Raw genomic sequence first — 26,222 nt, forward strand, 5'->3', positions numbered from 1 at the left:
AAACCATGGGTATACCAGCCATGCAGAAGGAAACTGGCAATCTTGGGAGAAGTGGGCAGGCCAAGCCCTTACTCTGCCAAAACCAAGCTTGCTGCATCCCATCACCCAGAACTCCCATTTTGCCAGTGGCCCTGTTTTACCATCCTTCTACAATTTTCTTTGGAGACACCAATCTGACCAAATTTCAAGTACACCAGTATTGGGCTAATAACACCAAAGCTTTTTGGTGATATCATCAAGTGTGGCTACCCTCTCTGTGCATCCTTCTTCTTCCAGGAGGCCTGAAAGCTAAAAAGTCACAGTGTCAGTAATGTGCTTTTTTTTTTTTAAAGTAATATCTTTATTTAAGCGCCATGATTACAAACATGTTTGTAGTTGGATTACAGTCATAAAAAAGAACACCCCCACTTCACCAATGCAACATTCCCACCACCAAGTCCCCCCCACATCTCCCTCCTCCTTCCTTCCTCTGTCTTCGAGACAGACATTCTGTTTCTTTCATTCTCTACTATTGTCATGATAGTTGTTAGTGTAGTTATTTCTCTTAACTGCACTCTTCATATCGTGGGCCGGTCCTTCTAGCTTTCGTCTCTGTTGTCTCTGGGTGTTATTACAATAATGTCTTTTATTTTTCTTAAATTCCACAGATGAGTAAGACTATTCTATGTCTATCTCTCCCCCTCTGACTTATTTTACTCAGCATAATTGGTTCCATATCCATCCATGTATAGGAAAATTTCATGACTTCATCTCTCCTGACGGCTGCATAATATTCCATTGTGTATATGTACCACAGCTTCTTTAGCCATTCATCTGTTGAAGGACATCTTGATTGTTTCCAGAATCTGAGTATTGTAAATAACACTGCAATGAATACAGACGTACAGAAGACATTTTTGTATTGTGTTTTTGTGTTAGTATGTCATATCAGTGGAATAGACTTGAATATTCAGAGAATGTTCCCCAGACATACAATCAGTTAATCTTTGATAAAGTGACAAGAAACACAAAATGGAGCAAGTGCTTTGCGTTTCTGGACAACTTCATTTGTTTGATGCAGTCATTCCTATAGGAACACCAATATGATGTTCAGTATGGTCCAATCCAATATGGTCTCCTGAGCCCTCTAAGAGTGATTCCCGAGTGCAGAGCCAGGAGTAACCCTGAGCACTACTGGATGTGTCCCCAAAAGAAACGTAGTAGGGGAATAACAAATGACCAGAGGCAGCGGCACTTGAGAATTGATCTCTGGAACAGAGCTTATTACCAAGTTGGTGGTGGGAGGAACCCTGTTATTACCAGTATTGGAAATCATGGTGTACCAAATTTAAAAAAAAATTTTTTTAAATCAGCAGTTTAGAAAACCATAAAAGTATCTTGTTCCCATTTTGTGACAAGACTTTAGATGTGTCTTGAGATATTTGAAAGAAATATTTCATATTCCCTCAAAAGCCTTCTGGATTCAGGGAGGAAAATGTGTGGGAAGCTCAGGCCAGAGTTTCAGCCCCGATTCCCTCTGGCTTTGCCCATGCAGGGCCAGTACCCTGACACTTGGTTCACCTTTCCTTAGCCTGACTTTACGAAGCTCTTTTTACATTTTTTAGGTAAAAAACATCAGAATGAATTTCAGCGACTAGTGGATCAAGCCAAAAAAGGATACAAGAAAACTGGCAGGCCGTCATCCCCTAAAAAAACAGCGAAGAAAGAAGAGGAATGTACAGGAAAGCGGTCTCCTGTCTTCTCAGGTGAGAGATTCAAGGGCAGAGATGTATTCATATTAAAAATAATTATTTTGGGTACCCAGAGAAAATAATGCACAAAGAGATAGATATCTCAGAGTGCTGGAGGGCCTGGCATACAGGCCGAGATTTGATTCCTAGCAGCATTACATCGCTGGGCTTAGTGTTGAAATAAAGGCCACACTACCTGAGTATTGTTGAGTTGCCCCAAACTCCTTCTCCCTCAGAATAATGATAGAGGGTAAATCCAGGGAGTTTACTATTGTGTCATGATTTATTTGAGGTGAAAAAGTCTTTTTTTTTAATACCCAATCGTTGATGAGTGTAAGCTAGATTTATGAACTGAGAAAGAGGACTGGGGAAGATATCCTGAGAATCTCTCTTTAAAATCTGTCTTTTTCCAGTTAAACAGATAAGTCAGATGTGTCTTAATCTGTTTAAGCCAGAGGGTGGTTATTTTAGATAGAGGATTTATTATTGCAGAATCTCGATTAACTTACAAAGGACGTCCATTATTTTTACTCTCGAACACTGGTATATATTGTTGGATGCAATACAGGCCTGAAAACTCTTAAAGCTGGTATACTTGGTATGTCCATGCTTAACCCTTGATTTTGACCCATTTTTAACTGTGAATGGATGTTCTATTGCTGGGGCTTTGGACCGGCAAACAAAACAATCACAATTTGCTTTTTGTGTGCACAAGAAAACGACACATTTCTCCTCATTGTGATAGAATAGTACATAAGGCCATTTCAGTCAATCATAAACTTCGGCATTAAATTTGTTCATAATGTTGTGTATCATCACCATTTTCTGTACCCAAAATTTCTTCATTGATTTCAGCCAACATGATGTAACAGTCATCTCACTCTCTTTCCTCTTCCCATCATCCTTTGGTGATCTACACAATGCCCACAGACTGACTTACGAGATGATCTATCTGAGCTATAGCTGGTCTCTAGAATATTTAGACAATATTTAATTGTCCTCCTTGCTTTAAGCCTGGTACTTTCCAGTCCCCATGTTTCTCAAACATGTCAAAATTTAATTTCTCTCTGTGGCCCCTTGCCATCTGGGTGTCCCACCTCTTCCTAACTCTTGGGTTCTTTCACTTTTGGATGCCCTTGAGAAGTGCTGCCATGAATGCTTGTGTTTGCGTGTCTGTCTGAGACCCTGTTCTCTGTAGTTTTGATTTCTACTCATGATGACCCTGTGATTACCCTTCTGAGATCCCAGGATCCATCAGCCCCTGCCTTGCATCATTCTTGACCAGGCTGGTCTGCCTTCATCTTGTCTCATCTGGTACTCTGGTGTTTAGCTGAAGTGCTGCTGACAGGCACGGAGGGCTGTCCTTTGGGGTTCGAGCTGTTCTTTCCTATTTTCTGTTGTGACTGTTACAGGGGGTTTGCTTCAGTTGGATTTTGAAGGTTGTCTAGTTCTTTTTACTCAAATTTTATTTGGCTATTTGTTTAGTTTTAGGCATTTTATAGACATCCTGGATGTAAAACCCATTTGATACTTAAGATTTAGATATATTTGTAAAGATTTTCTAAATTGTCTTTGCTTTCTTGACGGTATCCTTAGATGGGTGAAAGTACTTAATTTTAGTGAAGTTCAGTTTTTTTTTTTTATTGTTTTCATTTTTTTTTAATTTTTTATTTTTAATTATGAGAACAAAAGATGCAAAGAAAGAGGACAAGATATAGTTACAGTGGAAGGACAATCAGCCATAACATAATTCTCAGAAGTCCCCTTGCTGATATTTTAACTTTGAACTTTCAGCCAAAGAACGTTAAGATAAATAAAACAGAATCCATGTACAATTACTTTGTCCCTCAAGTCCCCAGATTGTAGCACATTATAATATTTCTTAACAGCACACAAGGCAATCTAAAGCCATAAAACTTACGTAACTCCTTAAACATTAGAGGCATAGTATTTTTTACATTTTCATGTACATGCATATTATATTAGCTTAAGTTAACCTCAAAATTTAATTGGGTGCATTTAACCTCAAATTTTAAGTGGGTGCATTTTAAGGATTAGAGTCAAAGGAGCACAGTAAAAACGGTGTTAGAGTGGCAATTGTTGTTTGCATAGGCTCACCAAAATATGAGAGGCATGGAAAGGAATAACCTTGGCCTAAATACAAAGAGGTCCTACACCTCAAGTTTCCTGGCATAAGACCAACTCTAGGCTTCAGGCAAGTTATCGTCCGATCCAAGACATTGTTCGTAGTGCCAACACACTTTTCACACAGTCTCTGTTGTTGGTATCATGTTTCTGTATTAAAGATTCTGCAATCTGCATATCCTAAATTGAAGTCATGATGTGGAGTGTCTTCTCGTTTCACCTCACCATGAAAGGGCAATGCAGGAAGCCCTGTCCTGTAAGCAGGTCATTGTTAAGTCTTCTCATTGTTAAGGGAAGTCTCTTTTCAGCAGGACGATGTCTGAGCAGTGGTAGGCTCTTCCGTGGTAGAGGATTGCTTCCAGGTGATGTTATAGACAAACCTCACAATTAAGGGGCAATACAGCAAGCCCTGTCCAGTAAGCAGGTCATTGTTTTTGTTAAGTCTTCTTAGTGTTAAGGGAAGTCTTTTTTGAGTAGATCGATGTCAGAGCAGCTGTAGGGTCTTCCCTGGTAGAGGAATGCCTCCAGGTGATGTTATATACAACCTTGGATGTTTTGTAGATGTCTTCTCTAGATCAGGGTTGAATGGAGAATGCCCATTCTTCTGAGGCCTGTACCAGGTCTTTATGTCAATGTTCAGGGTGTAAGGTCTCATTGCACTACAAGATTTGTGTGTTCCCATCTCTATTAGATAAGAACTTATTGGTATGTATAGTATTTTCCCATTTTAGTGTCTAAGCAAACAAGAAATAAAGCCACGTGGTGCTATCAGATATATGGGGGCATAAGGACATTTCCAACAATACCCATGACTTGGTTCAAACATAAGCATTAACTGAGGGATTCTTTCACACCAAATTTCATATTGAGCAGTTCACAAAGAGAAGATAAAAAACATGGGGGGGGGGGGGGAAATCATCACTGTATAAGAAAATATTCAGCAAAAGTTATAGCCATCAAAGAAAATACCCATAAAATGTTGAAGAGACATAAGTGTCCTTTTTATGCCTTTTAAAAAGTTGGGTGGGTGTTAACTCCAGGGCACCACTTTGATCTGTGACTTAGGACTCTACAGTACTTAAGTTAGAAAGGGTAAATGAGGAGTAATGATGATAGGAGTTAAGGAAGTTAAAGAGAAATATGATCTTATGAAGGGGTATGCAAAAGGGCAGAGTACAAAATGGATATTCTGAATACATAAAAACATAATTCAATGATAGTAAGTACTATTAATGTTTCTTTTGAAACATTTTTGAAAATATAGACTGGACAGAGATTACCAGTGACTTCAAGAAGCTAGGGGGCCAGAAGTTCAGGGCCCCACCCAGACCCTCCCTAAGGAGCTGAATGGATAATGGGGGAAAGCCTAGGGTACCTTCAAGCTCCACCAAGGGGCCCAACTCACCGGCTTGCCCAGGCATGTGGCCCGGGGAAGCCCTGGAGATCTGGAGCAAGGTGGTAGAGGGGTTCTGGGGTTACCCAAGTCCCGCACCCCCACTAGGCCTGGTTAAGAAGGCCTCCGGCATGGCGGTGGCCTGCCAAACCCCCTCCTGCTAGACTCCCTGCTCCCGGGAAGGAGAGGAAGTTCAGTTTTTCATTGCTTTCTTTTGTTACCTCTTGATGTTAGATTTATATAGTTGTTGCCAAGTCAACATTATGGAGATTATTTTCTGAGTTTCCAACACAGAGTTTTCTTATTTTAGCTGTTATGTTTAAGTCTTTAGATGATTTCAAGTTCATTGTTGTCTATGGTATTAGTAAAAGGTCCAGCTTGATTCTTTAGCATATCTATGACCTAGTTCCCTCAAATTTGGGTAGAAGATTTTTCTTCCCCCATGTTGGAAGTCAGTTGACCAGGCAGAAGGGCTAGAATATTAGGACAGTGGGTAAGGCTTTTGCCTTGCACATGATGACCTGAGTTTAATCCTCAACATCCCATATGGTCCCTTGAGCATCACCAGAAGTAATTCGTGAGCATTACCAAGTGTGCCTCCCTGCCTCAGAAAAATAGAATTGACCATGCAGATGAGGGTTTATTTCTGTATTATTTTATTCAGTTGCTCTCTCTGGATATCTTTCTGCTGATATTGCTGTTTTAATCATATGCACTTGTAGTAAATTTTCAAGTTGGAAAATAGTCCTCCAATTTATTCTTCTCTTGAAGATGGTTTTGACTATTTGGACTTGTTGGTAATTCCATGTGAATTCTCAAATAAAAATTCATGTTTCTGTAGGAAATGATGCCATTGGGATCACTTTAAACTTTATTATTTTCGGTAGTTTTGGCATCTTTTATTTTGTTATTTTTGGCTATCTCTAGCTGTACTCAGGCCTTCTAGTTTGGTGCTCAGTCAATCATATTCAGCACTGGGGATTGGATCTCAGTCAGCTGCCTACAAGGCAAGAGCTTTATCGATTATACTGTCTCTCTAGCCTAGTTTTGACATCTTACTATTAACTCTTCTATTCCTTGAATATAGAATATCTTCCATCTATTCATGTCTTTAACTTATTTCACAATAGTTTTCTCTGCATAAATCTTTTACCTTCTTGGGCAGCTTGGTTCCAAAGTATTTTATTCTTTCAGGAATTGTATTGCTTTGGTGCTGATTTCTCGAGGTGTTAATCATTGCTTCATGAGTTTTCGACATGAGGAGACTTCATGATCTTAGTGAACAATTTAAACTTCAATGTTAAATTTATGCAGTCCTTAAAGTATATTCTTAGAAAATAATTTAACTTGAAAGAAAATGGAGTTGATATCTCCCTCTGGAAAACATTTTTAGTTATTGATTGGAACTGTCTTGAAGATGACTGACTGATCAGGGTCTATTATATTCTTGTTTTTTTTTGTTTGTTTTTTTTTTGTTTTTTGTTTTTTTTTTGCTTTTTTGGGCCAAACCCAGCATTGCTCAGGGGTTATTCCAGGCTCTGAGCTCAGAAATCGCTCCTGGCAATGGTCAGGGAACCATATGCGATGCCAGGAATTGAACCCCGGGTCTGTCCCAGATCCGCTGCATGCAAGGCAAAACACCTTGCCACTATGCTATCACTCCGGCCCCTATTATATCTTAATATATATGTGTGAGCATGACTTTTGCTCCCTGAGCTTCAGAGGTGATTACTGCTGGTTACAATCTGTGTTTGAATGCACATGTCTGCAAGGGTAGGGAGTATGAAAGAAGCCACGCTGGCTGGCACAGACTGATAAGGTGGGTTTATATATCAAATACAGCCAGTGAGGGTTTTTTTTTTTATTTGTTTAGTTTTTGTTTGGGGGCCACACTTGATGATGCTCAGAGCTTTTACTCCTAACTTTGTGCTCAGGGATCATACTTTGAACTTGGAGGACCATATGTGATACAGAAGTTGGAGTCCAGGTTGACAGTACAAGGCAAACACCCTTCCTACTGAACTATCTCTCTGGCCCCCAGACAGTATGATTATTATTTTTTGGGGTGGGGGCACACCCAGTGATGCTCAGTGGTTACTCCTGGCTGGGCACTCAGAAATCACTTCTGGCTTGGTGGGGGGGACCATATGGGATTTCGGGGGATCAAAGCACGCAGTCCATCCTGGGTCAACCGTTTGCAAGGCCCTACTGCTGCGCCATCATTCCAGCTCCATAGTTATTGTTCTTGAGAAGCTTGTTCATAGCAGTGCACGAGTTGCCTGTTCTCTAACTGAGAAGAAAGCAGTGCCCTGGCTTTTGTGCTCTCTTTGGAACTGGGCATTTCAGAGTTTGCAGGCCAGTCTGAGGGGTGCTTCTTGGTGCCCCCAGATGGTGACTCTTTGATCTGACAGAAGTTGGTGTGAGAGTGGCAGAAGTCAGAAACCATCACAAAGTGAGGAAGCACCAGCTGTGGAAACAGAGAGAGGTCAGGTACAACACATTCTATGCTGTTCTTCAGTTTTTGCAAAAGGTTATTTCTGGGAAAATCTTGACTCTGCAGACTTGGAATTTTTTATTTAAGATTTGTCTTGTTCTCTTTGTATTTTTTTTTCCCCCTCTAAATGTCAAAGCCAGGGAAGTTCTTTATAGTGTTCTTTGCTCACAGGCCCATGTCCCTTCATGAACACTCCCTGAGCAGTGTCTCTGCCATGACATGCCTCACTAGTCCCTGGAACTCCAGGCCAGGCAAGTTGGAGCCCAGCAGAACAGCTGGAAACAGCTGTAGGGAGAGTGAGCTAGGAAGCATCCTTGGTGGATATTGCTTTCTGTGCTCAGATTCACCAAGTGCTGACCTTGCTGGCAAGTCACACTCCGGCAGACACTGGGATTGCCTCTCTGTAGCATTTAGGGACTTAATCTGCAGTGAGAGATCTCAGGAGAGGCCAAAGGATGCTGTGACACAAAACACAGGTTGACTGAAGGGCATGGACTGGTGTCTGATGAACCTTCTCTTTCCATGGTGGATGTTGGTGACCACTAAAGAGATTTAGGACCTGGCTCTGGTGGAACCCTCCTATAGGGGGTGAGTCGATGCTAGGGTTCTCTTCTCATTGGAACTTTAATCTCCTCATAATGCTTCTTGTGTACGTTAGGGTCTTCTAGTCTAAAATAGTTAAGTTCGGAAATAGTTCAAGAATTCTTTTTTTCTACTGGAATGAAACAGTTCGGGGGCCTGGAGAAATGGTGCCAGAGTTTAGAGCATCTAGTTACAATGAGAAGTTTCTAGTATCACCACTATGCTGAGTGTGGTCCTGACAACTCAACTGTCCATTCTCTCTGGGGAAAACTTTTTTTTAATTACAAGGTTTTCCTCACTCCTGGTTTTCAAGGAAGTTTGGTTTCTTTTCTTATTTTTTGATTTTCGGGTCACACCTGGCAGCGTTCGGGGATCATTCCTGGCTCGGGGGACCAGATGGGATGCCAGGATTCGAACCACCGTCCTTCCCCATGCAAGGCCAAACACCCTACCTCCATGCCATCTCTCTGGCCCGGGAAGTTTTTGAAATTAAGAAATGAAAGTCTAGAAATGCGTGGAGGAGGCATTACAGTTGCGCACATTTAGTAGTTCTAGAAAAAAACATTGCATAAATGTCTGTTTTACTTAAAACAGCAATGATAAATGTTGTTGAAGTAAGTATGCAGAGGCTACAGGTTGGCCCTTGGGTTAGGTAGGTGGGTGGGGGTCAGGATAGGGGTGCAGGTTTGGGGGTGGGGGCCTCGGGGCTGTGCCATTAAGTTGGCTCCGTGACCCCAAGGAGTCTAACTCAGATGTTTCTTTTACTTGCATTTCTTCCTTTTCAGGACTGGAGGAGAAGATGACCAAAATCTCAACTCTGCCATTGGTGGTTGGCCACTTTTCGCAGTCTCAGCAGGGCTCCTCAAAGTGCCCGGAGCCTTCCGAGGCAGATGAAGAGTCTTCCAGCTGCTCTGACATTCAGGACACAGCTCCTTCGTCCCCAGAATCGGATTCCTGCAACAGGTGAGAAACTTGACCTGGGAGAATCGTTTAAATCCTTTTTTTTTCCCTGTGCTGACCAAGACAGGCTAACTTTCCAACTTAGGGTCCCTTCACACCGTGTAAAGCATGACCCCTGCCTTCCTCCCTGGTTGAAACCCTCACATCTTTCCATAAGTATTCATCTGTCTGTAGATTGGTTTGCTGGGAATCTGCTAAGGGCTACATGACAGGCTGTATGTGCCCCCCTGTCCCCTCCCCAGCACTGTATTGAAGCCTGATCATTCATAGTGCATTGCGTTTCCACACTGTCTGTCTTTATGCTGCTGATCATCATTCTGAGGTGTGGGTAGACATTTTATTTACTCACTGGCTAATGGCAGGTGGGTGTTTGGATTGGTTCTCATTGAAGTTTTAACAAGGAAAAAAATGACTGAGTTGGCTCGAATACTTTAGAAACACTGGTTCAGAGGCCTTTAAGTGGGATTTGCTTAGCTTGCTGTGGGAAATGGTGGCACTTCTTCTCCTGTCTAAGATCTGCATGAGAAGGTGCTGTTGGTTTGGGGGTGAATCCTTGGGAGAGGTTTTGATTTGCACGTCAGGCCCTGATTTTTATCCCAGGACGGGGTGGAGAGGGAGGGAAATACATGTACACATTTTCAACATTGTAAATACTAAATGTGTTGTTAAAATTAAAATTTCCTAATTTTTTTTTAATATCCCTTCCCTTTCCCCTCTTACTATTTTGTCACTCTTAGGATTTAAAATTTAAAAGAGATGGGACCGGAGCGATAGCACAGCGGTAAGGCATTTGCCTTGCACGCAGCTGACCTGGGATGGACCCAGGTTCGATCCTTGGCATCCCATATAATCCCCCCCCCCACCAAGCCTACCAGGAGTAACCCCTGAGCACCAACAGGTGTGGCCCTCAAACCAAAAATAAATAAATAAATATATAAATAAATAAATAAATAAAATTCTTCATTTTTTAATAAAATAAAGTTTATAAGATCTTGTCTATTCCTTTGAAATAAAGAGCTAGAATTTCTAGCTAAAGGACGAGTGAGATAAAATGAATTCTTGTAGAGTCCTGGTTGGTCCTGGACAGTCCTTGGTGACTCAGGAAGAACTGAATTTTGGGAGGAGGTGCCCACAGGAAGAGCCACCGAGCCAACTGTCAGGAGGATGTGTTAGCTGAAAGAACTGACTATTGGGAGGACGAGTCAGCAGGAAGTTGGAATTACTGACTTGTGGGGAAAAAAATATTAACAGAAATCAGAAACGTCAGGCAGCAGGAGGTAGCTTTGCACCCAGGTCTGCAATGAGTGGATTTAGTTGGTTCTTTGAGGTCTATTTCCATATCTCTGTAAAGCTTACAAAACTCTATCTCAGATCAGCTGGGCCAATGGAAGGGCAAGTACAGATGTGAGAGCCTGGGATAAGTAGATGATTATTATTCTCCTGTTGTAGAGAGCCATGACAATTGGATTTATTTTCCAGTAATATTAGACAACTGGACTCTGAACATATCATAAATGCGTTCCTTCATTCCTATTGGTAAGCTTTATCAGAGCACATTTCTTATCTTTTTTTTTTTTTTTTGGTCCTTAATTTTGCTACAGAAAGTTAAGCCTGGACTGATCCATTCCATTAAAAATTCATTGAGTTTGGCCTCAGCTGGATGCGTTGCTGGTGCCTAAGCCTCAGCTCTGCTCCTTGCTACCCCGTATACAGCCTTGTACAAATCAGGTGCCTGTTTATTCCCCCTTTAGTTGCTTTAGTTTGTGCCTCAGATGCCAGAGGAGGCGAGCAAATAGCCCTTTGCCGTTTAGATCTTACTGCAGGTGCTACAGAAAGAGATCAATTTTTTTTTTTTTTTTTGTATTGGAGCTAGTCAGACTTACATGATAGGGCTAACAATTAAGCAGCCTTATTTTAAGGCTTCTAATCCTTATATCGGATTACTTATTGCTTGTGTTGCTCACTTGCAGTTTAACTCGGAAAGAAATGCTTCTTCGAATAGGAATTGTTATGAATTTTCTGCTGATTGCCTCTTACCAGCCTGGAAACAGATGATAGATATGTTGATAACAATTTTTAGATTTTTGTCCAGTTTCTTGCTAGTCTCAGAGTCTTGTCCACATGTCTGTAAATTAATCTATTGTTCCCTCGAAGAATAGAGAGAGCTTTTGTTTCCCCAATTCTTTTGAGCCCAGGAAACTACTTTTATTGCAAGCTAAGTTAAAAGAGAAGATGCTTTTGCTTCTGACCCTTAAGAAGTAGCTCTGTCCTAAGTGATGAATAATTATCGAGCTTCTGCTGGGAAGAGCTTTTAGATCATTATTATTAACTAATCATTTCTGAAAAGTATCCGTGCACTTTGGTTTTAGGTAAAAGAACTTCAAAAGAGGGATATTGTTTTGGCAGAACTGGAGATTTTCTTTTTGGTTGTTTTTTTTTTTTTTGGGGGGGGGGGTCATACCCGATGATGCTCCGGAGTTACTCCTGGCTCTTTGCTCAGAAGTCACTCCTGGCAGGCTCAGGGGACTATTTGGGATGCCGGGATTGGAACTGGGGTTCATCCTATGTTGGCCGGTGCAAGGCAGACGACTTTCTATCGCTCCGGCCCTTGGAGACATTTGATTCTGGGCTCTAAATTTGATCGTCTTCTTTTAGCAATAGTCAATGTTCTGATTTTGCTCATTGCATTGGGAGTAAGTCTATTTGTCCATGAGACACATCTGTGGGAATATGTGTTGCCTGCAGCTCCTCTCATGACTTGGAGATGCCCATTTTGTGTGTGCCGGCGTTGGTTCTGCCGAATAGGTGACAGGTAGAGGGGTCATCAGAATTTGTACTTGTGAGATGATTTTAAAATGTTAAATTATTAAAGGCAAATCTGTTGATACTAGACAGTTTTCCAGAGCAAGGATTTCTGGCTGTGATTAATTGGTAAAGAAAATGATAGCTGGGCCCAGGGAGGTGGTGAGGGGGTCCATTTTCCTTGGGTGGCCTCCCATATCTAGGTGGTGGCCGGTTAGAGATGGGGAGGGAAAACCCCAGTACCTCTCAGAGACCAGCTTCCCTGGCACAAGTGTTCTCTCTCTCTCTCTCTCTCTCTCTCTCTTTCTCTCTCTCTCTCTCTCTCTCTCTCTCTCTCTCTTTCTCTCTCTCTCTCTGTGTCTCTTTCTTTCTCTAGTCTGTCTGTCTGTCTCTCAATGGGTTGGGAGGAAGTGGCTACTTTGGATAGTCCAGAGGGAGACCATAGACAGGCCTTTAGATCAGGTCTATCATTGTGTACCCTTGGAGCTCCACCCATGGGGACCTCTGGAAAGCACTTTTTCGGGGCTAGTAGCTATTTTGCATCTCTTCCAGGGGCTCCAGGGCCTTCTCGCTGCCCTACTGGCCTTGCTGTGCTGACTGAATATATCTCACTGCCAGGATCAGCCCTGACAAAGGTGACGACATCAGGACCAGACTAATCAACCATGTGCTGTAGAGGCCCCTCACAGTCCCAGGCTTTGCCAAAGGACAGAGAGGGGCTCCCACACCCCATGTTTGCCAAGCCCTCCCTTTTACCCTCTACTGTTGAAGAGCTGGTGGGGCCACTGAGATTAATGACCTTATATAATGATGGCAAAATGTGCTTGTTGATGCCCTTACTCCCCCATAGCAGAGCCCCCCAAAACCCCAAGGTGGGGTCATATCCCCCTTGTCCAGGGCTCTGTGGTTTCAGGAATCCTCCTGGTCTTGCAGAGATGTACTGAGGTTGCATGGATGTCTCATGGTCATCCGGTCATGTGTCCTGGCCAGACCATATCTCCATCATGGGGACGGAAGTGCTTACAGCTCACCCACATTGCCTGATTCCAGAAGACCAAGCAGGGGCCCTGCTGTGTTAATAGGTGTCAGCTCAGTTCTCTGCTCCTACGCAGCTCTCCCAACCTGGAGCCTGGAACGCTGACTCTGCTGACTATTGATTTTTTTTTTTTACCACCTAAGTGGGGCGCCTTGTTCTGTACATCAGAGGGATCCAGGCATTCAAGCATGATAGATGTGTTCTTAGGGTGATTTTGCCACAGTCCGTCAGAGATGCCTTCCAGAATTCATGAGTGCCTTACTCTGGCCCAATCTTGGAAACTGTATTAGAGCCTTTTTATTACCAGCTAGCAGTTGGGAATATGGACACCAGTACAAATTTTAAAAATTTAAACGCATAGCTGAACATTGCAATGTACGGTTAAAAAAAGTAATATGATATTTTTTCTTTTTTTTGGGGGGGGGGGGCGTTTTGGGCCACACCCGGTGATGGTCAGGGGTAACTCCTGGCTATGCACTCAGAAATCACCAGGGGATCGAACCAAGGTCTGTCCTAGGTCAGCCATGTACAAGGCAAACGCCCTACCTCTGTGCCACTGCTCCAGCCCTGTAATGATTTTTTTTGTTAGTTTTTGTTGGGGGTCACACCCAACAGCGCTCAGAGGTTACTCCTGGCCCTACGCTCAGAAATCACTCCTGGCAGGCTCAGGGGACCATATGGGATGCCAGGATTCGAACCATCGTCCTTCTGCATGCAAGGCAAACGCTTTTACCTCCATGCTATCTCTCCGGCCCCCTGCAATATGTTTTTTTATGCCCTCTCCCCCAAAAAAATGGTTTGGAGGGCATTTCTTTCTCATGCATTTCAGACCAGTGAGTCTAACATTTCATTCTGTGTGCCAAGTTCTGCTAGAACTTAGAGATGTTTGTTGACAATGAAAGACAGGTTGTAGACTTCCCTTTCCATTCCTCCCACCCCTCTGTTTTAGAATCACTCTGTCTTATTCCTGTCTCTACAGTTGGGAATTACTCCTGGCAGTGCTCAGGAGCCATGTGATGCCTGGGATCAAACCCAGGTTGGCTGCCTGCAAGGCAAGGGCCCTCCCCACTGGACTATTTGCTCTGTCTTCTGCAATCATTTCTTAACCTTATAGGATTTTGGAATCTTTTAAAAATATTCTAGAGTGGGCCCGGAGAGATAGCACAGCGGCATTTGCCTTGCAAGCAGCCGATCCAGGACCAAAGGTGGTTGGTTCGAATCCCGGTGTCCCATATGGTCCCCCGTGCCTGCCAGGAGCTATTTCTGAGCAGACAGCCAGGATAACCCCTGAGCATTGCCGGGTGTGGCCCAAAAACAAACAAACAAAATTCTAGAGTAATTGTTTGTTATATTAGAACAAAAGTCAGAGACCCATTTGCTCAAAGAGGAATGCCAATTCAGTTCACTTCTTACCTGTGGGAGGCAGATTCCTTCCCCTCTGCTGACTGGCTCTGCCGGGAGCTGTGGGGAAGCATTTACCCTCATTTTTCACTTGTGGGAGGATGGCGGGGTACAGTTCCCAAAGAGAGGAATCTGATGAGAGAAACCAAGAGCATGATTATTCTTCCTTTTGCATAACCTCCTGATGACTATGTCCTTGGCTCATTCTTCACGCAGGCAAAATGACCTGTCCCTGATTCATAAATGCATAGCATTTCGATAGTAACAAAAGACTGAACTATTCAAGCACATCATCCACAGGGTAGTGGCTATATCCACACAATGAAATGCAGCCCACGTTAAAAAATGAGGGTGGGAGACAGCTCTTTTGTGCTAATATAGAAAGTACTTTTGCAAACAAATTGCAGAGTCTGGAGTGGATAGTAGAGTAGGAATGTGCTTGCCTTAACAGCTATGGAGGTTTGATCCCTAGATTCCATTAGCCCCCATATGGTCCACTGTACTTGCCAAAAGTGATCCCTGACATAAAGCCAGAGGTTAGTCCCTGGGTAAGTCTGGGATAAGTTCGATTTTGGGGGTATGACTCAAAAATTGAAAAAAGAAAATGACACATACAGTATAGATAAGGATATTATTTTTTTTCTAAATGTGGGGATGGGTAGGAGAGAATAATCCTTTAATCTGTGTGGGTTTTTTTTTTTACTTTATTGATTGATTGATTGGTTGGTTGTTGGGCCACACCCAGTGGTGCCCAAGGGTTACTCGTGACTCTTCACTCAAAAATTACCCCTAGCAGACTGGGGGACTATATGGGATTCTGGGAATCAAACTAAGTCCCTCCTCTTCTGCGTCGGCCACATGCAAGGCAAATGCCCTAGCACTGTGCTATCTCTCCGGCCCCAGTCTTATGTGGGTTTTGTATCAAGACCCACTAAAAGAATGATCCACAGACTATTAAGTGATTATGTGATGGCAACTGGGATGAGTTGGCTCGAGGCAGAAAAGTGAAGACTTCTCACTAGATAAGTTGTTTTTTTTTTCTCTTGAGTTTTGGTTCACACCTGACAGTGCTCAGGGATCACTCAGGCTGTGCGCAGGAGACTATTGGTAGTGCCAGGGATTGAATTGGAATTGGCTGCCTATATGAGACAAGCACTTTACTTGCTGTATTATCTCTCTGACCCCATTAGATAAATTTTGATTTTTTATTTATATGAATTTATTATTCCTTCTGAACACAAAAAGAATAGCCACCCTATCCTTTACACATTAGAAATCAGCAAGACATCAGTATTAATCTAGACTAATGAAATTGGTTAATGCAGAAAAGAGGATCAGACACATCCTTTATTTCTGACCCACAAACAGTATCAAAGTAACTGAACTGTAACCTAAATCTGTAAGAAAATTTTTAGCAGAATTCAGAAATTGCTTTGAATGAAAAATAAAAAGGTCTTAAGCTATTGGAAAGTTTGTTCAAGAGTTTGGCATTCATTGAATTTAATATTGCCTATTTTTCTACTAATAGTGCTTTATATTTTGTTTTAGGCTTTTTTATAGTTTATTTTAAACACAAGTTTGTTTTCTTTTTTTCTTTCATTATTTAAACACTGTTTTAGGTTTAAAAAAAAATCAACATTTAATGAACTGTAAAACACCTCCAAAAAGCTAAATGCTTCATCTTGTTTTGATTGTAAATCAAACAACTTTGGTTGTCCAAAGTTTCTAGATAAAATTGGGGGTCATGAAATAGTTCTCCTGTGTCTTTTGCATTTTTCACAGATATCCCTCAGGTGCCCCTGAACTGAGATCCAGTGTCCAAGGAAGGATTGGGCCAGGCTCCAGGGGACACCGTCCCTTTTCTGAAGACACTGTCCTGTGTAGTTGGGTCCTTTGCAGCTATCCTTTGCCTCCAGGGCTGCCTTTGTTCCCTGATTTCCCAGTTCTCTCTTTCCTGCTCCATGAGATAAATTATAAGGGTCTTGTCCTGTTAAGGAATAGAGAACATGCTCCAGTGTGCCATTTGGGTCCAATTCTCACATTATTTGGTAAGTAATCATTCTCTGACGAAAGCCTTTTCTCCTACCCGAAGTTGTGACCCTTTGACTCCATTGGGGGGGCCTGCTCCTTGCCTGTGTAGACACTCATTAATATGTTCCGGGGGAGGGCAGGCAGTATTTTATGTTTTAGCACCCCTTGTGGAGACAGCACTGGATCCCTGTTATTTCTTTGAGTCTTGTCGGAGCTTTGGTGCTTCTGTGAGTGAAAGCGAGCGTGCCTAACGGGGGCTACACCCACAGAGCTGAGTGCTGCTAATTTAGCTTACGTCACCCAGAGAGATATTTTTGCACCTAGGATGTTTACTCTTCTGACTTGTGCAAAGGATTTGGCATAAAAGCTCTACAGAACAGACAAGTGGAAACAGGTTAGTGGAAGGACTCCTGGCAGCTGGCAGCGTTTACTTAAGTACCATTGTCTGGCGCTGTTAGTTAGGCATTCTTCATCTGCCCTCCTTTAGGAAGCTTGCTTTGTTTTTCAAGTTGGATGCTCTTGGCCAGGTGCAAATAAATGCCACTGTTAGGAGAAGAAATGGGAATCCGAGGGAGGAAACAAAATTCTGTTTGTAGATAATCTTTTACCCACTGGATTTCAGAGATGCTCATGTATTTCCTGCTCCACAGTACCTCATGTACCTGCCATGCTGGATAAATAACAGATTGTGATGAATTTGCACTGGTGTCATAGAAACAGGGGAAACCAGAGATTAAGATAGGAGCCCTCAGTCATGGCCTGACTGACGCCTAGTGCTGAGGTAATTCTTTAAGTGATGCAGACTATCTATATGCCATGCAGATGGGGCAGCCATTTATTGATCATTTATTCATCACTTGCTACATGCAGAGCTGTGGTCCAGACATTCCAGATTCTAGAATATCCCCACAACTCTGAGGTCACAGGTGAGATGGTTGAGACTTGGAAAGATGAAATCACTCTCCTAAGGTTTTCCTCTTAAGGCCTGAACCCTAACTCTGATGTGACACTGAAGTGTGGTTGGATTTTCTTCTGGGTGTTTTTATTTTTCTGGGTAGTTTTGATAAAAGTGTGAAGTGCTGGGGCACAGACGTGTACAAATCCTGTCCTCTGATTTTGTGCCTCCCCAAAAAGGAATTTATGTAGAACATGAATTACCGTATTTTTCATACCGCAAGACGCACTGATTTTCCCCCCAAAAGATGGGGGGAATTGTTACGCCCCTGCCTTTATTGCGCAGGCATACTACATAATACAAGCATTTTCTCCATCACAGAGCTTTTAAGATTATTCGATTGCTGCTGCAACTTTTATTTTTTTGTTTTGTTTTTCTCCTCTCTATGCACACCTTATAGTCAGGTGCATCTTATAGAACAAAAAATAAGGTATTTAGAGCAAGTGTTTGCTTTAAAAGGTATAGAGGGGCCTGGGAGATAGTAGGTAAGGGGCATGATTTATAAGCAACCAATGCATGTCCCATACCCAGCACTGTTGAGGAGTAAGCCTGAGCACTGCCAGGTATGGCCCAGAAACAAACACATGTGTAACTCCTAAGGAAAATGAAATGAAGGGGCCAGCGAGGTGGCGCTAGAGGTAAGGTGTCTGCCTTGCAAGTGCTAGCCAAGGAAGGACCCCGGTTCCATCCCCGCCGGCGTCCCATATGGTCCCCCCAAGTCAGGGGCAATATCTGAGCGCTTTAGCCAGGAGTAACCCCTGAGCATCAAACGGGTGTGGCCCCCCCCCCCAAAAAAAAAGAAAATGAATGAAATGTTTGTGAGATGAAAATCACAAACCCATTTGCACCAGTGGGAGAAATAGGAGTTAAGATGTTGGTCTTGCTGAGGCCTATGTGGGATCAGTTCCTAATACCACATGGTCCCCTGAAAACAGCCAGGAGTAAACCCTGAGAACCATGTGGCCCCAAATCCCAAAGATATAAAATAAGGTATTGGGGGCTAGGAGAGAGAGTACAGTGGTGAGGACACACGTGTAGCCTCAGCCCAGTCTGAGTCTGATTTGGTACCACATCGCCTGAGTCCTGCTGGGGGGCCCGGGCATCCCCATACTGTGAAGTCTGAACAATGTTGCTTCATTGGGAACTTTCAGGGAACCACTGGCCTCACTGAGAATTGCCAGTGGAGCTCCTGGACCTCCTGAGTGCCACTTGGATGGGATCCTTTTGCACCCCCAAAAGGAGGCAACAGCTAAGGTGCCTGGCTCTCAATTGTGAGAAAGTTTAACAAAGACTCATTTGCACGGGCAGTTGGGATTTGGAGGGGTCACCTCGCTGGCCTTGTTTTGTCTTTTGTTGAAAACAAAATGTTTTTCCAGACTGCCTTTCCTGTCCGCTCCCACCCTTCTCCCCAAATGGTTGCATTTATCAGGGGGTCCTGGCTGCCTTTGGCCCCTTTCATGGGTTGTCATGGCAACTGAGAAGTGTCATGGGATGATTTATTGGGACTGATTTTGATGTTAGGAGGTTGTGATTATCATATACTGCACTAGAGTCCATCTGAAGCCGCCAGGGCTTATCCCACTTGTGTTTTCTTCCTGCTGGAAGCAAAGGAAAAAGCTCCCACGGTAGATATTAAAACTGAAATTTTTTGGTGCCTGGATTGAGGCGGTGTCTGGCTCATGCCTCACAGAGGGATGTCTATTCACTTCACCCAGCTCCCCTGACCTCACACCTTGGATGGTCTGTATTCCATCCACACCTTTCAGCCGCAGCTCTAAACCTGGGCCCCTGGAATAAACAAAGATGCCACAATTCAGGGCCTGGAGAGATAGTGCAGCGAGGACCCTGTTTGTCTTGCATTTGGCTAATCTGGGTTTGATCCCCGGCACCCTGTATTGTCCTCCCCAAGCCTTCTAGGAGTGATTCCTTAGTTCAGATCCAGAATGATAGCTGAGCATTGCTAGGTGTAGCCCCGAAGCAAAACAAACCACAACAAAAAGATGCTACAAGTTCTAGATGGAAGGACATAGAGTTTGTCTCTACCCATACATAGTATGTGGCATGATGAAATAGGATCTGAGAATGACGGAGAGAGAGCAGTGTCATGGGAAAGTACACCCCTGGTCTAAAAATCTAATCTGGGCTTCCTAAATAGTCTCTTGAGCAGAGAGTGGGAATTCCAGGGCTAGTCATTTTTCTCCTGAGTATTTAACTTTAATTAATTTATTTGGTTTGGGGGCTCTACTCCTGGCTCTGCACTCAGGAATCACTCCTGGCAGGCCTGGGGGACCCATATGGGATGCCATAGCATCATGTATGTCTCAGGTCACAGACCCTAAAAATACTGGGACCTTCACCGAAGATACCCTGCTACACTTCTTCATGGGTGGGGGGCCCTGAAAGTCACCCCTTTGATGCTAAACCATACTGGGATCCTGTAGTCATTTTTGTTCGGTCATCAAAGGCAAGTGACACTAGAATTCACTACCCATGACTCTTTACCTGTAATGCAGTCTTTTCTGTTGAGCGAGTCACAGTGCCTTCCATTTCCATATCTGCCCTGCGTGTCGGTGTTTCCCATTACTTCCTAGAATAGCTGAGGTTGATCCCATCACACTTCACTTTGTCCCAAAGGGACTAAAAGCCCATTCTGTGGCTTGGTCTTTCTTCTGACTCTCCTCACTGTTGAGGGTTTTGAAAACACAATTTGACTTTGAGTTGCCATAGGCAGTTGGAGATTTCTCGCAACCATGTTCTCTTTAGATCCAGATTTTATTTTGATGGCTTCTCTTCAAGCATGAATGGTATTATTCTATTATTGCTTGTAGCAAGTCAGCCCCTGAAGAGGTTGACTGATGGAGGGATGGAGGATGAGGCCTTTCTCTTCCAGCTCGGAGCACCTGTCTGCCACCCTGTCTAGCCGATGGTTCTGAGGTGAAACGGCGGGTAAACAGCTCGCAGACAGTCAGGCTCGTGGAAATATTCGCTTTATTCGGTGGACAAGACTGAAGTCCAGAGACTCAGCTTCGGTTCCAGCCAAAAAGCCCCGGCCTTCCACAGACCCTTGTTTTTATCCCCCAGAGTCAGGTACCACCCAATGGTGGGATCAGATACCAACCCATGGTGGAAGCAGAATCAGGTCCTACCCTAGGGTGGGGGCAGAATGCCAGGTCACACCCTAGGGTAGGGCACAATCACCAATCAGTTTAGGGTGAGTAACATAGTAATCCCCCAAAATATTTACATACACAACAATTGCTAATGTATAGTAGTTTTTAACTGCCTTACTGAAATGGATGCATAGTAAACCACAAATTAAAAAGAAACGCAGTTCTGATTTTGACTTGTGTGCATGGCTCTAAGAACATCCCCACAGTGAAGGTGAAGAAATACCATCACCGCCAAAGTTTCCCTGTGTGACTTTACTATTGATTCATCCATGACCACTGCCCTTCCCTACCCCCCTTCTCACTCCCACAAGTTATCCATTGTTGGTAGAGGCCTTTGGATTGGTCCTCATATTGCCTTTTAATTAGATGTCTCTTGATTGGTTCCTTGGTTTTTTGGTTAAAAAGATGTTTCCCCATTGCTTCCTCATCTGGCCTTTTTACCCTTGGGGCTGGGCTTTGTTTTTTTTTTTTTTTCCAATAAAGTCTACTCAGGTGGCCTGGAGGGGCTGCTGCCATCTTGGCTCTTGGTTCCATGTGGTGGAGTGACTGGCTTGTGGTTGAACAGCTTGCGGTGTTAGTTCCTGACCTCCATTCCTTCCGAACCCTGTGTGGATTATTTCCTGCGTTGGAATTGCTGCCGGACCAGCATCTCTTGTCCTACCCGGACAGGGACTATGGGGATCCCTCTCCCTCTCTGGGGATTGTGGAACGCATGACCCGCCATTCCGCAATCCATGTCTGCTGTCTTCACTTCTGTCACTGAAAAGTTATTTATTTCCTACAGAATAAAGGCCTCTGAGGGACCTGCTTCTTGTGTGGTGGTATTGATCTGCATTTCTTTTCAGTTCCAGCTCAGACATCATAAGAGACCTTCTGGAACAGGAGGAGGCCTGGGAAGCGGCACATAGGTGAGTTTTCATAATCAGTCCGGAAATCCTCATCCCAGAGGTGGGAGTGGTGGTGCAAGCGGTAAAGTGTTTGCTTTGCCCGTGCTAACCTAGGATGGACCATGGTTTGATCCCCCAGTGTTTCATATGGTCCCCCAAGCCACGAGCGATTTCTGAGCGCATAGCCAGGAGGAACCCCTGAGTGTCACCAGGTGTGGCCCAAAAACCAAAAAGAAAAAAAGAAATCCTCATCCCAAATAGTGTTAGGACCAAACACTATTTCTGTTTCCCAGACAGTAAGAATCCAGGCACATTAATGTATAAAGATTGCCAACATGTGTTTCTTCGCACTGCGATAAGATCCCTGTGTACTCGTCAGAGTTCTTTTTCCAAGGACGGAGTGTTTTGATGGGCATTTTATAGTTGGACCTTGGGCATCAGCTTACAAGTTTCACCTGGTTTGGGGCCCACACTTTGCTGTCACGAGAGAGTGGTTGATTTTAGGAGACTTTTCATCCTTTCCTAGATGTTCCCATCCTGAGATGCGCTGAGTACAGTCTGAATGTGCACAAAGAAATGTGAGATTCTCACATGGAGATAATTCTGCTACAGAGTTTGTGTTGGATCAGTCTGCTGCAGGCCATCTGGTCTAGGCCCACTGGTGGAACAGGAGGATAGGACTTGCCCCCCCATGCACCCCACTTGCTCGCAGAACGATACAATAGGCCACATTGGTTCCCTTTGGCTTCCCTGATCACCTGAGAGCTGCTCTGCAACTTTCCTGCTTCTGAGACTTTACCCCCACTTCAAGAATTGTTTAAAACTCCTTCTCAGTTCTGAGGTTCCACCATCAACTGATGAGGGCATTGAAGCATTCCCAGGATGAAGGTGTGACCCCCAAACCAAAAAGAAAACAATCTCTGTGTTAGAGCATCACAGAACAAACACGTTAGCTTTCACCTGGGCCCACCTTTATTGTCTAAGAAGGACACAAGCAGGTCATAGCCCCACGGCTCATATCTGGCTGCTGGGTGTGATTCTACCAGAGCCCCCAAGAGCCAAGTTGTGTCTCCATCCATTGCTGGTTAGAGCTGGTTGCCTCTTGCTGCTACTCACTGGGCCCACAGCTGCCATTAGAGTGGCAACCACATCCACTAGCGTCCACTGATGCATTGCCCATTAGTGGCCCCTCTGTGGACCCGTGGTGGGTCTTTGACTGACTTCCTCATGAACACCTTTTAGGCTTGGAAGCCTGTTTTGTGGGCTTGGTGTTGTACATTTGAGAAGTTGGTCTCTGAACATTCTATTTCCATTCCCACATGCACCTCTAATCCTATGAACAGTTGAGAGGTTCTGTTGGCCTGGCGGCGTTCCATATAAAGCAGCGTTTTTATAGACAGGAAGAAACGTGTGTCTCCGGACTGGCCTTGGGCTTTTCATGTCTAGGTATTTATTCCTCTGACTGTTTGAGCTACAATATCTATTTACAAGAACAGACCACAATCAGGAAGAAAATGGTGCCATTGCAGCTTGGCAAGTGAAGGATGCTGCCTTCTCGAGCCCTGCTGTCTTGTCTCAGTGTCAGTGGAGGTAGAATCCATGAGCCACCCCCTCCGTCACTTGTAAAGCACAGTCCTATAGGGCTTGAGATGAGAGATGCTTGGCCTTAAGTTAACAGGCATCAAAACTGGCTAGATTGGGTTGGTTGCAATGTCTTGGGTCTACCCAGCCTTGTGCTTAGGATCTGTAGATGTGGAGGGAACATGATGATTTGCATCGGTAGCCTCTTGTATCTACTGTTGCTGTTTGTCCCACCCTAGCACCTCTCTTAGTGGCCAGGGGTGACCACTGGCATTTCTGCTCACCACCCACATGCCTTTGCCCTTTGTTACTTCTACCAAGTAACCTGTCCTTTCTCTCCCTCTGGGAGCTGTGGTAGCTGTAGCTGTGTTAGACAAGATTGAGATGGAGATGGTTGCAAGGGATCATATGCCTTCCTGTGAAAGGCCAGCAGTGCCCTGAGGAAAGTGCTGGAACACACAACAAGGAGCTATGATCAGTCCTGTTGTCACAGTTCCTACTCTAGTGTTCTGCCTGTCCCTTTGATGTCCCTATAGTCTGTGTCATCTCCTGTCCCGTGAGCCTCCTTCCCCAAACCCCTGAAAGGAAGCCTCTCTACATTCTGGACCTGGGTTCAGGTTCTGGCACTTCGTGTCCTTTCCGCATTTTTCTGAGATTCATTTCATGCTGCTCTTCTCGAGGGAAATCAGGGCCAGCTTACCATATGGCGTAATGGCTCTCCCTTCTGTTGGACTGTTTTCCACCAAAGAGGTTTCCGTCATTGTGGACAAAGCCAAAGACTGTTCTTCTTAGTGGGGCTTCACTTATAGAGAAACAGTAGTAGGGGTTGGAGTCATAGGACAGTGGGCAGGGCATTTGCTTGCATGTAGATCCTGGTTCGATCCTTGACATCCCATATGGTCCCAAACCTGCCAGGAGTAATCCCTGAGTGAAGAGCCTAAGAATTATCTCTGAACACCAACAGGGATGGTCCTACCCACCACTGGTCCCCTCCAAAAATAAATAAATAACAAGACAAAATGTTATCAAACCAGAAGAGACTGTGCTAACTGTTCTTTATCCCTACCCCCTTGTGCCATTATTTGTTATTTTAGGAATACTAAGAACATAAAAGTATTTCTGTGTCTTTGAGAAACAAATTGTCATCGCTGTCCCATTCTTTTCTGAGTCATAGCCATCAAGTAGGTATTTTCATCTTTTTCGTGTTACCTAATCCTTAGTTTTCCAGAGTTGAACAGGAATTTTAGTCACTATTTTTAATGAGAATTTGGAGCTGTAAGGTTTGGTAAATTGTCCTGGCTCTCTAGCTTCCCCCCAGTTGGCATTGCCATCCACATCAGCCACAGAGCTGGGCTGGACTGTGAGTCCACAGCCTGACTTGTTTCCACCTTGTGCATATGTGGGACCAGACTGTGGGGCAGGGCCAGCAGTGCTCCTGGTTTTGTTCCCATTTCCCTTCTACCCTTCCAGCCATCTCTGCCTGCCTGCCTGTATCCCTAACACGTCTGTCTTTTCATCTCTGAATCCAACCACTTCTACCACTCATCACAGGCCAGTGCTGCAGGCCCTCTGGGGGACTGTTGTCTTAACCTCCCACATCAGCACATACTGTGGACTGTGCTTCCCTAGGAGTCCTCCATATCCCTCTTCCCAACCTGAGACTGCTTACATCCTCATTACTGAATTATTCGTCTGTCTGCTCTAATGGCCAGTGAACTTCCTGCTTCCTGGGGAAGGGACTCAGCAGAAGTGTTTTGTGCCTGACTCTTACACCCCTTTGTGAGTTGCTTACCCCCTGAACTGAGTGTCCTCCACAGTTCCTGCACCTGCTTCTACCATCAAGCATTCTTTGTTGTCTTTGAGGCCCAGTTCTCTTGGCAGGGGCTCACTTTCTTTTGTGTTGGAAAACAAAGCTGCTTATACCCAAAATAAAGGCATTCCCCAGCTTCCTCTTTCCTTTTCACTTATCCATTTGACATGTAAAAGTTCACCTAGACTATAGCTTATAGGTACTTTAGTCTCTCACTGGATCCTTCCCACTGGTTGTGATTTGAACTGGTAAATAGAGAGCGGTTTTGCTTTGGTGGCCAGAGAGACCACAAGGCAAGAAGCCACCCAACTCCATGATTTTCTTCCTCGTGACTGTCTTGGTTTACAGATTTGTGTGTTGACCCTGCTTCATACCCACCTACCCAGACTTGGAAATACAGTGTATGTGGATTTATTTACACTTTGGACTTTGGGTTGTCTCACTGCTTTGGTGCTCAGGAAAAAAGAATCAGAAAGTCACACTTCTGCTGTCCAGCCCTCGCCTTTTAGGAGGCTGGAATTATCGCTGAGTGGGAGCGACTAGCTCTCGCTTCGGAAGAAGAGTCTCAGTTTCTGGCTCTCACCTCCTCTCCCCGAGATGCTAACGTGTGGTCATAGTGAATAAAAGCAACAGCGGTGACAACAGGGCAGCAATATGGCACCAAGGGAAAGATTTCTGGGTCTCAGTGAATGGGTTTGTGACTCAGAGTCCCAGAAGGAGGCATGCAAATGGGCAGCATTTGTTAACACACTGCTGTCTTCTTTTGTATGTGTGTTTTCAGAAATGATATGCAGGATCCAGACCAGAGTCCAAGACACCACCGGCGTGTGAGGACCACCGACAGTTCGGAGATGGAGCCCAGGAATAAGCGGAACAGAAATTAGCCACTTCCACCCATGCCCAGAGGGTCTGGCCATCCCTGGACTTCATATCAGGGAAGATGCCTGGCTCCAAATGCCACAGTTGTCCGATACTCACTCTCTCTCTACTTCCCCAGGAAACTCTCCAAGAGCCTGTGGACAGGCATGCTAGCTAGAAGATAGACTACAAACATGTGACCGAGCCCTTTTCATGCCTATGGTAGTAAATAGTCATTGTCCTTCTTTTTCCTGGAGTAACCAACTTCAAGAAAGGTTTCTCTGCCTCTCCCTGACAGCAGCGAAGGGCTGAGAGTCTGTATGCTGGACAGGGAGGCTGCTGCTCCCCAGTAAGTCCCCCATCCTGGGGGTCAGTGCCCTGCATGGC

At 44.3% G+C, this 26,222-nt stretch overlaps 1 protein-coding gene across 2 annotated transcripts in view; it reads left to right on the plus strand.

The window, feature by feature from the left end:
- RAD18 (RAD18 E3 ubiquitin protein ligase) overlaps positions 1-25,885 on the plus strand; it is a 79,592-nt gene extending 53,707 nt beyond the window's left edge. For both annotated transcript variants that reach the window (XM_049766298.1, XM_049766297.1), the window contains 4 exons: positions 1,605-1,745; positions 9,130-9,307; positions 21,545-21,607; positions 25,759-25,885. In XM_049766298.1, coding sequence (XP_049622255.1) covers positions 1,605-1,745; positions 9,130-9,307; positions 21,545-21,607; positions 25,759-25,861 — 485 coding nt within the window. In that variant the 3' untranslated portion in view covers positions 25,862-25,885. The remainder of the gene's footprint in view (positions 1-1,604; positions 1,746-9,129; positions 9,308-21,544; positions 21,608-25,758) is intronic.
- The last annotated feature ends 337 nt before the right edge of the window (positions 25,886-26,222 follow it).

This window comes from Suncus etruscus, chromosome 20 (assembly GCF_024139225.1).
Source record: "Suncus etruscus isolate mSunEtr1 chromosome 20, mSunEtr1.pri.cur, whole genome shotgun sequence".
Lineage (NCBI taxonomy): Eukaryota > Metazoa > Chordata > Mammalia > Eulipotyphla > Soricidae > Suncus > Suncus etruscus.